The sequence below is a fragment of the Pezoporus occidentalis genome, unplaced genomic scaffold (assembly GCF_034315485.1).
Source record: "Pezoporus occidentalis ecotype Australia unplaced genomic scaffold, CSIRO_AGI_Poc_V1 ctg159, whole genome shotgun sequence".
Classification (NCBI taxonomy): Eukaryota; Metazoa; Chordata; class Aves; order Psittaciformes; family Psittacidae; genus Pezoporus; species Pezoporus occidentalis.
Window position 1 is genome coordinate 1427328 of NW_026913415.1, and position 13983 is coordinate 1441310.

General features: G+C 57.7%; 1 protein-coding gene across 1 annotated transcript; it reads right to left on the bottom strand.

The window, feature by feature from the left end:
• Window positions 1-232: 232 nt before the first annotated feature.
• STRA6 (signaling receptor and transporter of retinol STRA6) lies at window positions 233-11622 on the bottom strand. Its single transcript, XM_062612217.1, has 17 exons — window positions 11322-11622; window positions 9694-9772; window positions 9197-9282; window positions 8911-9050; window positions 8587-8753; window positions 8328-8450; window positions 7336-7403; window positions 7096-7172; window positions 6458-6519; window positions 6012-6192; window positions 5190-5265; window positions 4991-5124; window positions 3689-3806; window positions 3403-3504; window positions 2454-2617; window positions 1479-1616; window positions 233-1208 (listed from the first exon to the last, which is right to left on the bottom strand). Exons 1-17 carry the CDS (start codon window positions 11444-11446, stop codon window positions 1030-1032), a joined length of 2019 nt encoding a protein of 672 aa, XP_062468201.1. The 5' UTR covers window positions 11447-11622; the 3' UTR covers window positions 233-1029.
• Window positions 11623-13983: the final 2361 nt, after the last annotated feature.

Sequence of the window (13983 nt, forward strand, 5' to 3'; positions counted from 1 at the left end):
ATCCTTCATGGGAACCATGGGTTAGGGCCAAAAGTTTTGATGGGAAAGCAAACTGAGCAGCTTGGCATCAGATTCCCTAAGGTGAGGATCAGCTTTGGTGCCGTCACCCCCAGGTCAAGCAGATTGTACCACAAAGCCCCTGCTGAGCAAGGTGAGACCCAAACATCACCCAGAGACAACCCCCCTGTCCGGTCTGGTTTATTTGGGCATGGGCACCAAGCACACCCGAGCGTAGGAATGAGGTATGTGATTTATTAACCTTCCTGGCCTCGGCAGGGCCAAGTGAGGTGTAAAACTGCTTTCTATGGGTTCAAGCTCAGCTCACTTGGAGGGGCACCAGCCCCGGGGAGCTGCTGGCTTGGAACAAAACAAGGGCTGGCAGCAAGAGGCGCCAGGTCACGAGTTGTGGGGAGCAGAACCCAACCGGGTCTACAACCTCACAGCCCGGAGAGGATGGGGTTTCAGCCTTCACAAAACCGGGGGGAGAGGAGTTCCAGGGTCAAGTAAGGGGAGTCAGGATCAGAAATGAAAGGGAGAAGCTGGGGATGGGCTTGGCAGTAGGGACCTTCTCCATGGGGACACCACACTGAGATGGGGGTAGTTCCTCATGCTTGGTGTGGATGAGGACCCCTCCACACACACAAGCACGCCCATTCTCCCTCTCTCCTTTCTCCCCTGGTGCTGGGGACTGGTCCCAGCCATGCCATGTGTCAGAAAGGCAACTGTTGAGGACTGGTGGGCTCATTGCAGGAGTGACTCCTAAGACGTTTGAGATGGCTGAAGGGTTCAGCTTGGCTCCTCAGCCCTTCTCCATGCAGGTCAGGCTTGGAGGTGACCCATTTGTCCGCACCTCTGCACCGTGGTAGTGGCTCAGCACGGACCTAAAGCTACAAACCAGCCCCCATCACTGCTGGGGAGGGGCAGGAGGTGCCCAAAGCTCCCAGCAGCGCAGGAGGAGAGTCAATGGGAGACAGGGATGGGATGGAGTGCGCATGGGAGGCAGAGAGAGGTGGGGGGGGTCTCTGGAGGTCAGGGCTCGGGGGTGCTGAGCTGGGTGCCGTTGGCTGTGGGGTCGCAGAGGGCGGTTTTCCTGCAGGCAGTCAGCGCGGGGTTGTTGAGGAGGGTGTAAGCCAGCCACCAGCGGGCTCGGCTCTGCTTGAACCGGGCTCTGCTCAGAGGCGCCTGCTTGTGCTGCACCAGCTGGACGCCTGCGAGGAGAGGGGAGGAGGAACGACTTCAGCCCCAGCTTCCCCTCGCTCCCATCTACACCCATAGGAGCCCTATCGTGCCCTTGCACATCAGAGGGACAGGAGTCGCTCCTAGGATGGAGATGATCACATGCGACAGCCACAACCCCAATGGCCCCTTTACCCATAGGCACCATCAGCATCCCTAGAGGAGCAGCAAACCCGACCGCGATGATGCTGCCCCGTGGTGCTGGCCGTGCATCACCCCGGACGGGCAGGGGAAGGTCTCACCTTCTTCCACGTTGCTTGCCCGGAGCCCCGATGGCCCCTCGGGCCTGGCCAGCTGGAGAAGCAGCAAGCAGAAGGCTTTCATCACCGGGTGGGACTGGCTGACCTCAATCTTCAGATAGTGGCAGTAAGTGTGGTAGCCTGGGGGGACACAGCCCACAGTGAATGAGAGTAATGGGGCCAGGCTTCATGGTTCTCCCCTCCCTCCTGCCCTGGAGCAGAGGGGAAGGTTATTTCCTGGGCTCCATTGCTGCCCAGCCAGAGCTGCTTTGCCTTCAGAGCTGCTCCCAAGATCATAGCAGGAAAAGCATGGGAAAGGAGAACGCTGGGCCGATTCAGCCTGGAGGAGAGAAGCTGCTTGGAGATCTCAGAGCAGCTTTCAGTGTCTGAAGGGGGCTACAAGGATGCTGGAGAGGGACTCTTCATCAGGGACTGCAGTGACAGGACAAGGGGCATTGGGTTAAAACAAACGGAGGAAATTCAGGTTGTATCTAAGGCAGAAGCTCTTCCCTGTGAGGGTGCTGAGGCGCTGGCACAGGGTGCCCAGAGAAGCTGCGGCTGCCCCATCCCTGGCAGTGTTCAAGGCCAGGTTGGACAGAGCCTTGGGTGACAAATGTCCCTGCCCATGGCAGCGGGTTGGAACTGGATGATCTTAAGGTCTTTTCCAACCCAAACCATTCCCTGATTCTATGTTCCTTCCCTGCTGCCTTCAGCACAGGAAAGATGAGAGTCCACTGCCCATGGGAACAGGGTCTGGCACTGCTGAAGCCCAGAGAACCGCAGAAGAGCATCACACACCCTTGGGGATGGGTAGAAAAGCAGGACCAAGCGGGCATCAGAAGCTCCAGTTGTGCCCCCTGCCCATGTCTGAGCACAGGCAGTTTGAACCCCCCTCAATGCAGGCAGCTCCAGGTGATGGAGGAGCCCCCAGTGCCCCCATGTTCAGAGGTGCTGTGGAGGGACTCCTCCGTGCCCTACCTGGGTCGAAGGTCTCCACGCCCCGGTTCAGCAGGCTGATGTCCAGCTGGCAGAAGTGGATGGAGTTATAAAGGCCGGATATGAGCATCCTCCAGAGCCCAGCCAGGACGCCCACCAGCACGTTGATGGGGAAGAGCAGGTAGGTGGCTATGTACAGAGCTCGCCTGCGGAGGAGGAGGAGTAAGGAACACAAACACCATGGGATGGGAAGCACGGCCCTTCCCTGCCAGAGGAACCGCCGGCCAAAACAAGCCTCCCTCCCTCATCAGCAGACACGGGCCCCGTCTGCGGTGTCTCCATCCCATGGAGAGAAGCAAACACCCTTCCAGGCGCTTGGAGAAGGGACAGCCTGATGCGCCATCGGGAAGCTCGGCTTCCAGCACACGTCGGGTCTCCATTTCTCCTTGAAGACTTAGAAATGAGCTAAACCGTGAGTGTGGTGCTTTGGGATGAGGGACACTCGCTCCTGTGGAGGCTGGATTAGCCCACAGCAGCCTCGCTGCAAGCGGTGGAGGTGGTGGACATCCCTTGGCTGGACACCTAGATCCGTGTGTCACCCTGGTCTTCAGCTTAAGGAGACAGCTTCGGCAGTGACACCATGTACAAGGAACCACATCTGCCGGCAGCATCTGAACCGGTCCAGCTGATCCTGAGGGATCTGGGCTTCCCCTGAGGCTTGCAAATGGGGGTGGTGGGGCAGGGCATAGACTTCACCCACTTCACCCCACTGAAATGAAGGCTGTCAATGGACCATGGCCCTCTAAAGCATCTAAAAAAGCCTCTCTGGGAACATGGAGCCACTTGGACCCCTCAAACCTACAGGTTTGCCCCTCGAGCTTGTGGCACGGAGGACACCACAACACCAGGGACAGATGTAAACCCAACACAGCCCCGTGCCCTGGACTGGGGAGGGATCAGCTCTGCCCCAGGGACCTCACCATGCCCGTACCTGTTGGTGAGCTCCTTCCGGAGGGGATGCTGCTCCAGGAACTGGTACTGAGCTGCCAGGTTCTGCGCAATGACGGCAACCACCAGGGTCAACCAGAAGGGCCTGGAGGGGAGGGAAGAGGCCAAGAGGAGGGCCCCAAGCATGAGGCACCATTACAAGCAGCAGAAACCTCCAGCAAAGCTGAAAGAGCCCAAGATAGAGCCTCCCCTTGACAGAGCATCTCACACCGTGGCCATGGCACCCATTTGGGTCTTTCACCCCCTCCCTGAGGGCTGTGAGCACCCACCACATGTTCCGAATGATCCTGAAGAGGTAACTGTCAGTGCCCGACTGGAGCGGGATGACGAAGAGGAAGGTGAACCCCGCTGAGCAGATGAAGAAGATCACTTGTTGGATGAGGAGACCTGCGAGGGAGACACGAGGAGAGGATGGAGAAGCAGAAGATGGAAGAAGTTCTTGCTTTTGTTCCTCAACCAAAGCTTGTTGCTGAGCACCATTTTAATCCCATAGAAAGCCTGTGAGATCCATCCCTGCCTGCCCTGCTCCCAACACATGGGATTTAATTACACATTCAGCCTCTCTTATCACTCCCCCCATTATCCCTGCTGAGAAGAGGCATCACTTGGTGCTGCAACTCTGCTGCCTCATCATAGGAATCAGCCTGAGCTCTGATTTCTGATCATAAATCACACCCAGATCAGCAGCTGCTGCTGCTCCTCGGGCTCGAGCTCGTGCTTCACCTCCACTGCTTGGCTTTAATGACTTGAAAGCCAAGACCTTTAAGCAGGAGGCAGACGCATGGTGACACGGTGAGATGCAGCCAGCGCTGCACTGAGTACTGGGGGGCCAAAGGAAAGCTGCTCCGTGCTGGCAAAGGGGTGCAAGTTGCTCCTGGGGTGCTCCCCAGCTCCTACCTCCACACTGATCCCTGCAACCTGCCTCCAAGATGGGTCTGGTCTTGCAAGGATTGGTCACCAAGAGGCCTGGTGGGCCCCCCCCGTCCTTCCATCACCACCCTGGACCCTCAGATTGCCCCTGGGGCGCTGAGATGGTTGGATGTTGTGCGTGCATCACTGCCTAGTGTCACCTCCCATGGGGCAGAGAGGCCTTAAAACGGCTCCAGACCATGGTGGGGTGAAGATTTCTACCCCTTTGGATGTCCTTCACTCATCCCTGGGGTGTCCAAACCCCCCACCCCACCCCAGGGACACCCTGGCTGTGCTGGGGAAGATGCACAGCGAGGAGCATCTGGGATGTGAAGACTGGGAGCGGAGGAGACAGACAGTCCTTTGCATGAGATGGTGTGACAGCTTCTCCAATCAAAATAGCTGGGATTGAGCCAAAACAAGTCACCATTCCCCCCCCCCCCCTTCCCTTTTTAACTCCCAACCATTTGGTGTTCAGCATGGTCCTTCCTGCAGGAGGACAGATTGTGTTTGGGGAAAGAGGAACAAAAGCCTCTCTGCAGCTGGCCCTTTGTGAAACGGGACAAGAAAGGGGGACAAGATGCTCAAACGCTGGGTATGATGTGCGAGGAGGGGGTCCACCCCCCATCCACCCACCCCATCCTGCCCCAGCACCCCTTTACCCAGGCAGGCGAAAGCTGTCTGGAAGCTGGCAAAGCTCATCCAGCAGACGATGGCTTGTCGGGATGGGCGAAGGATATGGGCTTTGTAGAAGACATCCAGCACCGCTCCTTGGTAGAGAGCCTTCAGGTTGCTCCTGGGGAGACAGACAAGCTGCATCCTGGCTTGGTGGGAAGGGGAAGAGGAGCAAGGACACCGTACCTGTGCATCACCAGCGTCCTCAGGAGCATGGCGCAGGTCAGCAGGCAGCACAGCACCAAAGAGCAGATGTAGCACACTGCAGAGGAGCAGGGGGAGATGATGGGCTATGACTGTGGCCGTCCACGCAATGGGATTTGACTGTAAAACCTATCTCAGGAGCATGGCAGGGGGCTGAGTGATGGATGTGCCCATGCCTCAATTTCCCCCCTACCCTCTTTGTGACACAGGGATCTCCATCTGCCAGGTGAGCTGGTGAGGCAGTGAAAGGGAAGGGGAAAGACAAGCACCCAGGGCAAATAAAGCAGTTGGGTTAGGTCAGTGCTGGAAAAGCTGTAATAAGCAGGCAGTGAGATGGAGAGAGCCGAGGAGATGCTGCGGGGTAAAAGTAAGAGGGAGAAGGGAGGTTTGGTAGGAGAGGAGGTGTCAGGGGGGAAAAAGAGGATGAGAGGGACTTGGTGACTTGGGAAAAGACATAAAAGCCTCCCCCGAGGTTGGTGGTCCCCCAGGGTACACCATGGAGGGAAGGGGAACCCCTGCCATCCCCACATTCCCCATCCAGGGCCATCTGCTCCATTCCAGCACATCCCAAAGCCCGCAGCCGAAGGGCAGCATCTGCAGCGCATCGCTGCCTTGGCACCAGGCATCCGCGGCTGCTTTCATGTCTGCACGGCCGTGGCTTCAGCAGCTGGGTTCAACTCCCCCTGGAAGCTCTTCCGTCAGCATCCAGCTTCCTGGACCACCCTCGGGGCCGGAAACCTCCCTGGTATGTTCGGAAACCCTCCAGAAACCACCTCTGGGTGCAGGGCCCGGCTGGGAGCCCACCTTCCAGTGACCACAGGTAGTACTTGACAGTCCTGAGCTCCTTCTCCATGTCACCAGGGGCAGCGGGGCCATCCGAGGGCACCAAGCCAAACTGGACCAACAGCACCACGATGTCCTTCGTCATTCCTGCCCGGATGATCTGGATGGTGGGGACGACAGCCACCAGGAGCAGGAGGGCGACCTGTGAGAGAGCAGTGCCACGTGAGCCCCCGGTCACGGCATCCCATTGCTGAGCCATCGTCTTGGCTTAAGGACTTAAGGCTGCCTGAGCCCTGGAAGCACTGGGCCGGCTGCCATGAGGGATGGTAATGCCTCAAGGCATGCAAATACCATTCCGATAGCCAAAAGTGTGGTGTGGCAATGCCCTCTGGGCTCCTCTGCCTCGAGAGGACACAGCCAACAGGGAAGGGAGGGGGTTCTGCTCAGCATTTAACCATTGGCATCACCTGGTAGACAGCAATCATGGCTGTGGTTACGGACAGGACGAGCTTCAATGGGATCCGGAAACCTGTAAGGAAGAATTGGAGAGGAGCTGGGATGTGGGATCACAGGGAAAGAGTGGAGCAGGCTGCAGGTCCACCCTAGCCAGCAGCCAAAGCAAACACCCCAGTGAGAGCAGTGGGACAGGGCGGTCAAGTAGTAACTGGGACTTCTCCAGAGCAATTCCACAAGGATATATCTGGGAGTGGTGTCTCCGTACTCCACATTCCCTTGAAACCTGGTCACAGAATCCAGGTTCATGCTGCATGGGGAGCCCTGTCCCTCAGGGTGCCACCTTCTGGGACAGCTCCTGCTCCTCCCATGGGTGAAGGGGGCAAGGAACACTTCCCCATTCCGCTTAGGGATTTTAACCCCTTATCACATCCTCATCAAGCACCAGGCTGCACTCTCAGCACAACCCACACCTGAACCTCACTGCTTGAGCCCACCCATACCCCATGGCGGGGTCCTTTGCTCCCCACCCCATAGCACAGCAGTGTGTGCACAGCCAGGACACGGCTGCTTTGGGGAAAGAGCCAGGAAAGGCATTTGCTGTCCCAGGAATGCGATGCAGGCGGTGTGTGGAGCCCGTGCCGCAGCCAACCTTCCTCGGGAGTGTAGATGTAGGAGCGTAAGTACGTCTGCACCCTGGACAGGAGGCTCTCCTCGAGCTTTGTGGAGCTGCAGGAGGAAGAGGAGGGTGAGAAGCACGTCCCTTGGGAGCAGGGAGCCTCTCTGCCCCCGCTGTGAATCACTGATGGGGCAGTGCTATGGGAATTGCTATGGGCAATGGGAATTGCTATGGGCAATGGGAATTGCTGTGGCAATGCTGTGTTATCCTTACCTCCCCTTCTGAGGGCGTTTGGACAGGACAGCCTTCAGGTACTTCTTGTAATAACCTCTCCCTGGCACCTTCAGGAAAGCAGCAATAAGTTGCCTGCTTTGAGCACAGGAGTGTGCTCACAGTGAGTAGGGAGAGGTGACTCTGCCTTCTGGGGGACCAGAGCATCTGCATCCCGTCTAGAAGACATCTCCTGCCACAGCCATACACATGATGCCCCACAGCACCCTCTGTTGCAGGAGTCCGTCACCCACAGGGATAGAATCATAGAATAGTTAGGGTTGGAAAGGACCTTAAGATCATCCAGTTCCAACCGCCCTGCCGTGGGCAGGGACACCTTACGCTAAACCATATCAGGCAAGGATGATGGATTCCCAGCCATAATGAACATGTTGGAATGGTGCTGGCAGCAAATCTTCCAGCATCACAGAAGGTGGAAGCGAACGTGCCTTGATCCCATCAGCAAAGCAGCCCAAATGCCGGCACACCAGTAGGACAGCTGAAACCCTCCATTCCCATCAGCCAGCTCCCACCAAGGGCCTGGGGTCACTTCAGTCCACACTTGGGCTGGCTGCTTATCCTGAAATAGGTTTTTCCTCCTCTCTTCCCAACAAAGCCCCAGCATTTCCCAAAGGGCTGGGGATTATCCAGCGTGTTGGGAAAACAAGGCAACCCCAGTCCCAGCCTGAACAGGATGTATTGGTGCTTTAAGCCTCTTGCACTAAGGAGTTTACTCCAAAGATGGATTTTCCACTCCCTCTTCAAATCCAAGGAGATAAAAAGAGCCGCCACCCCTGCCTTCAAAAGAGGGATGGAGGGGAGGCAGCTCCCAGTGCTGGAGCAAAGTGGGGACCACATGGCCTGGGAGTGCCCAGTTCCCCGAGTCCCGAGGCAGGCAGAGAGCTTGTGGGGCAGGGGGACCCCCAAAACCATGCAGGTCCATCAGAGGGGTCTCCCATTCATCCCCACCAAGTCACCCCATAGATCTGCATTACCTTTTCCAAGGTCTCCTCCTGCCTGGTGAAGCTCTTGATGAGCAGGGCTGGATACCAAAGGCTTAAGAGCACAAGGCAGAGGATGATGGGGATGTACGAGAGTGTGGAGTAGTACCTGTATATCTGGGGAGAAGCAGAGATGTCATCATCCCACCCCAGTCCTGGGTGGGTGACACCTTAATGTCCCTTGAAGGAGGTGATGAGGAAGCCTTGGCCACAGCAGCCTCCCTGCTCCTTCCCCAGGCAGTGGGACCCATACCTTTGGTGACTGGGGACAATCCACCTTCTGCCAGATGTGGACCACGCAGTGGCACCAGGAGAGCAGGCAGCCCATGAGGTAGCTGGCCCTGTGCCGGACAGTGGCACAGGCCATCAGGGGGTAGTAGAAGGCAGGGTAGTAGAGCAAAGCCAGGATCTTCCAGTATTCTGGATGGGAAGAGAGGAGGGAGAGCAAAACAGGCAAGAAGCAGCGCTCTCAGTAGGGACCAGGGTGAAGAGGCTGCGCAGGGTGACACCCAAAGCTTCACAGCTCCTGGGTGGGGAGGAGCGCGATGCTCACAGGGCAGGAGGGTGCTGGCCTTACCCCGGGTGCTCTGGGAGGAGTGGGTGATGAGCGGCAGAGGGTCCGTGTCCAAGACCAGCACGCACAGGGAGGAGAAGAGGATGCCGAACACTGCGGCCACCAGCCCGCGGTTGCCTTCCTCCTCCAGGAAGTTGGCTGGGCTGCAAGGCAAGGAAGGAATGAGCCTTCCACCAGGCCACGGGCACCCTGTCCTCACCATCCTCTGCCCCAGAGCTGGTTTAGGTCCCGTGCTGCACCTCAGGCATCCCTCCACCCACTTGGCTGAGGGGTGATGGGGACCGGGTACCTGAGCAGTCCTGGGACACCATTCCAGCAGCTCCGGTGGAGACGCCTGCGCTTCACCAGCAAGGACAAGCCCAGGAGCACGGCCAGCTGCCAGAAACCCAACCGAGGGAGCAATAAGTACATGGGGTGGTGTCTGGGGGGGGGTTGGAGGTGCTGCAATGTGATGGGAACCTCCGGGGAGACACCACCTCCGCCCAACAACCTCTATTCAGCCATGGTTGAAGCAAGGCAGGTGCTTCTCAACCTGCTCTGATGAGTTACAGGCTCTGAACACCTCAGTGGGACCACGCTATAGAAATAAATCAAAGCTTTCTACTGATTACAGTCTAGGGATGCTTGAGTCCCATGTCAGAGCAACCCAGCTCAAACCTCGCTCCAGCTCAAGCTGAAGAGCCCAGATCTGGTATACAGGAGTAGATGGGCATGACCCAAGCTGGGGGGCAGCAAATACAACATCAGGGCAAATAACTCATCCCATGGGATGGGGCAGGTACTTACGGAGATGGGTGCCATGCAGATGTGGTACAGCCTGGGAGAAATGGTGGGGTCACAGTCTGGGATTGCACTGGGAAACATGCTAGAAAGGGGAAAAAGCCAATCATGTGCTGTTGTATTTAGCCCCAGAAGGGCAAAGCAAAGATGCAGCAGGGATTTCTGTCTGATGGCCAGAAGGGGTCAACCTCCAAAGAGCTGGGTTACACAGCCAGGGGTGAAGTCACCCTCACAAGATAACTTACGATCAAGCAAGCAATAAAGATAACACCCGGGAGCAGCCCCAAGCTGATCCCCACAGGGTCTGGGTGACCTCCTTCCACAAAGGGATACCGAGGCCCAACAGGAGATCAGCAAGGAAGGACGAAGCCCAGTTTCCCTCTCTTATACTCATTTCCACCCTAGCTCTGCCTTTTCAAGCGATGCAGCCTGCACAGAGCAGTTCCTGCTCCCTGAGGCACTGCACTTGTTAAATGTCATCGGGGGGCTGAAGGCCCCTTGTAGGGTGTTTCAGCGCCTTTCCCATGGGATAGGGACCAGCCGCAGAGCTGTGGGACAGCAGAGGCGATGGAAGCCTGGGGTCGGTGGTGCCGCATCCCCAGCCAGCCAAGGCCAAGCAGATGTGCCAGGCTTTGCTTTATTTATTCCCCCTCTGGCCTCCACGGCATCCCTTAATCTCTGCTGTGCCGCAGCCCTGCTGCTCTCCCAAGGCCAGGAGGGGCTGTGCTGGCTGCAAATCCCTGTGCCAGGGAGCCGGACATCCTGAGCCCCATAACACACAGTGGGGGGGGCCCACATGAGCCCTCATGGCCATGGGTGGGCAGAGACAGGAGCAAGGCTGCAGGGAAGGGTCTGAGAGTGGAATGAGGATTCCTCAGGCATCCTATATCCAAGGCTGTCCCCAGCCTGCCAGTAAAGGCTGTATAGGACCAGCTGACATTAGCAAAGCTCTGATTTCAGGCTTCTTTTCCCTGCCCTTGGATAGGGCAGAAAATTCCTGGTGTCCAAAAATATCCCAGCTCTGGAAACTGAGGACACGCACCCGCAACATTGAGAGCACAGGGACACCAAACCCCTTTTTGGGCTTCAGCACCTAAATCCAGAGCACAATGTGGAAGATTAAGGGTGAGGAGGATCCCTTTGAGCTGGTCACCATTGGGATCTCCTCCTGCTGACCCTCTGGGTTGGGTACCGGTCAACTGAGTGGTATAAAACTCGCTCAGAGAGGATTAAGTTAACAGAGGGACAATAGGTGCTGATAGATGCGCCTTGGGATGCCCAGCTTCACATTGGATAGGTCACCCTGCTGCTCCATGCTTCAGCTTCCCTTCCCTAGAGCACTTCCTTTATCCTTGATAAGGATATGAAGTGCCAGGTCCTTGCTGTGAGGTTGAGCCCTGGGTTCCCATCTCTGGGGCAAGCACCCATAAAGGAATGAAGCAGTTTTAGGTGGCCCAAACGAGCCTTTTCCATCACCTCCTGCTCTCCCAGGCATAAATGCTGGGACTGGTGCTCAGGGGAGGTTGCTCCACACAAAGGGGATGTGGCAGCTGGGCAGGAGGCTGGCTGCTGCCCAGGGTGACCCAGCAGGGACAGGGGACACGTGGCACCCACCGGCAGGGCTGGACACTTACTCATCCTGTGGCACGGCTGGCTCCATGGTTTCATAGATGTACCAGTCAGAAGCGAGGTCATCGGTGCTGGCCAAGCTGCTGTCCAGAGGAGCATCCTGCATCCCACCGGAGCTGTTGGCTGCCATGGCTGTCTCCTTCCTCCCTCTTCAGGCTGGGGAGAGATGGGGAGAGGCAGCTGGAGGCAAGGTGAGTCCTCCTGGGCTCTTGGAAATGAAGGGACGGAGGCGCTGAGCCAAGAGGCTTTATCTCCTTGGGTCACTCCCGCAGACAGGGAGGGAACAGGGACTGGGAGCCTTCCAAATGCAGCCGTGCCTCCAAGGATCCAGCCTTTATCTGGACTCAGGGGGAGGCAGAAGGGATGAACCCCCCTTCCCCGAGCGCTCCGGGCACACCTCATGGTCCCGGCCGCTCCCTGCCCGCCGCGGGATGGATGCTGATAGACTCGGAGCCTTTGTTTGGGTTGCGGAGCAGCCTTTACGCCAGCGGCTCCAAAACCAGCTCAAGGGTCAAGCGTGGGGCTGGGCGGCACAGGCTGGCAAAGGGAGGATGCGATCTCCCAGCCGTGTCCCCAGTGCTCCTCTGTGCCACAACACCCCCAGCCCCAGGAGGAAGCCTCAGCCCCATCCCTGTGCAGCAGGGAGAAGGAAGGAGGCTTTGTCGCGGTGCCAGAGCCAACAAGCTCTCGTCTCTCCTTCTCCCCTCTATTCTTTGATGACTTTGGCTCAGACAGCCCCACACCCTCTGCTCCGTCCCAGAGCTACACCACACAAGCTGTGACGTGCCCATCTACCATCGCTATGGGAAAGGCAGTGCCCAAAGGCATCCCCAGGTGCCAGGCAGTGATGCTCAGAGCAGCCTCCAAGCCCCAGGAGCCAGCCCAGGACCTGGGGACACCTCATCCCGCAGCACAGGGACATCTCCAACACCTCAGGGCTGCTCTAAGGGGGTGGGTAGGAGATGGATGGCTGAGCCAGCAGCTCTGCTCCGGGCTGCTGTTTGTACAGCTGGTGTTCACCAGGGACCATGATGGATACAGCACATCAGCTTCAAAGAGATTCCCTGAACCAAGACTGTGGCCCTGCAGGCGGCCCCGTCTCTGGACAGACAAATGGCACTCACCACCATGGCCCTACTGCCCCGTGATCTGATGTTCCACTGGCGATCATGTCCCCAGCCAGGTTCTGGCTCCCCTCCAGGGACTCTCTCTAGGTCAGGACATGAGACCTGGGACCTTCATCTCCCTTCCCATAGGGGCAAAACTCAACTTGATAGCAGGTCCCCCTTATGCCAGCATTTGGACCATGACCATCAGGGTGCTACAACCACCATCCCGCTCCCCAGCGGAGGAAGGATGGACCCATCAGCCCCAGCAGAGCATCCAAATCAGATGGAGCCCAGAGCCCATCCTCAACCCACCCAGCACATCCCAGCCTCAAGCTATTGACTCTGCAGGCATCCCCTGGCTCTGCCTGCGCAGGGAAGCAGTTCTGACCTCACCTCCCAGGAATGCAGCACTCAGTAAAAAGGTAGAAGGAGCTTGTAAAGTTCATGGCAGTGAGCACAAGTCTGCAAGCCCCTTCCTCCTCCCACTGGTCACCAAAGGCTGCCAGGGCCTGGAAGCTGAGGCTGGGGTTTAGGAAGGTGAACACCTTCCTTCTGGGGATGCAGTTTTACCCCCACCAAGCAGCATCTGGGTGAGGGACCAGCTCCAAAAGCCACCAAATTGCCTATGTCCCTCTTGTGGGGTCACCCGAGGAGGGACAACCAGCAGAGAGCAAGATCTCCCACCACCAGTCCTGCCATTACGTGAGATGATCCACCTCTGGCTAAGCCAGTGGATGCCACATTGCCAGTGCCCAGATTTGCAGCCTCTTGAGGACCCAGAAGGCAAGGAAAAGCAGGAAGGAAAGAAGGGAAAGGCCCAGCCAGGGACATGGTACACGCAGCCATCGGGAGCCCTGCAGGCAAGCCACAGCCTGCATCTGCACCGGGCAGCAGCATCATGAGAGCAAGCTGAGAAGCTCCCTGGGTGGTGTGCGAGGTCCCTTCCAGCACGTCCCTGCTCATAGCCACATACACACCCCCAGGGCTTTGCTGCCCATCTCTGGCTGGGGATGGGAGCAAGACAGGTCAACACATTCCCAGCACCACCTTCAGTCCTTCATCCCCTCCCACTCCTCTTCACGAGATGGATCCTGTCCCACTCTAGGTCACCAAGCCACCATTGTGGTCCCCCAAGCAGCGTGGCAGCATCTTGGTCACCATTGTGAATGGTCTGCAGAAATCAGGAGGTGCTCCAGAGCCTGCAACCCATCTGCTGAAACCCATCACCATCAGGTGAGCCACCGCAGTGCGAGGCTGAACAAGTGATGCTGTGACATGGGGACATGTAGGCCTGGTCCCCAGTGGGTCTGTTATTGCCCTGGCCAACAGGGCTGATGCAGCGCTGGAGGAGACACCCCCCTATTCCTGCAAATCCCAGTGTCAGGGAAGGAAAGGAGAAGGAAAAGCAGGTGGGATCAGCGGGATCAGCAACCCCTCTGTGCCCTGGGCTTCCCCGAAACCAGATCCCTTTGCTCCTCCACATAACCTCTGCTGGAACAGGCCGGGCCTTTGATCGCAGCAGCCGAGTCCGAGATTGATGGCTTCAATAAAGCTCCTT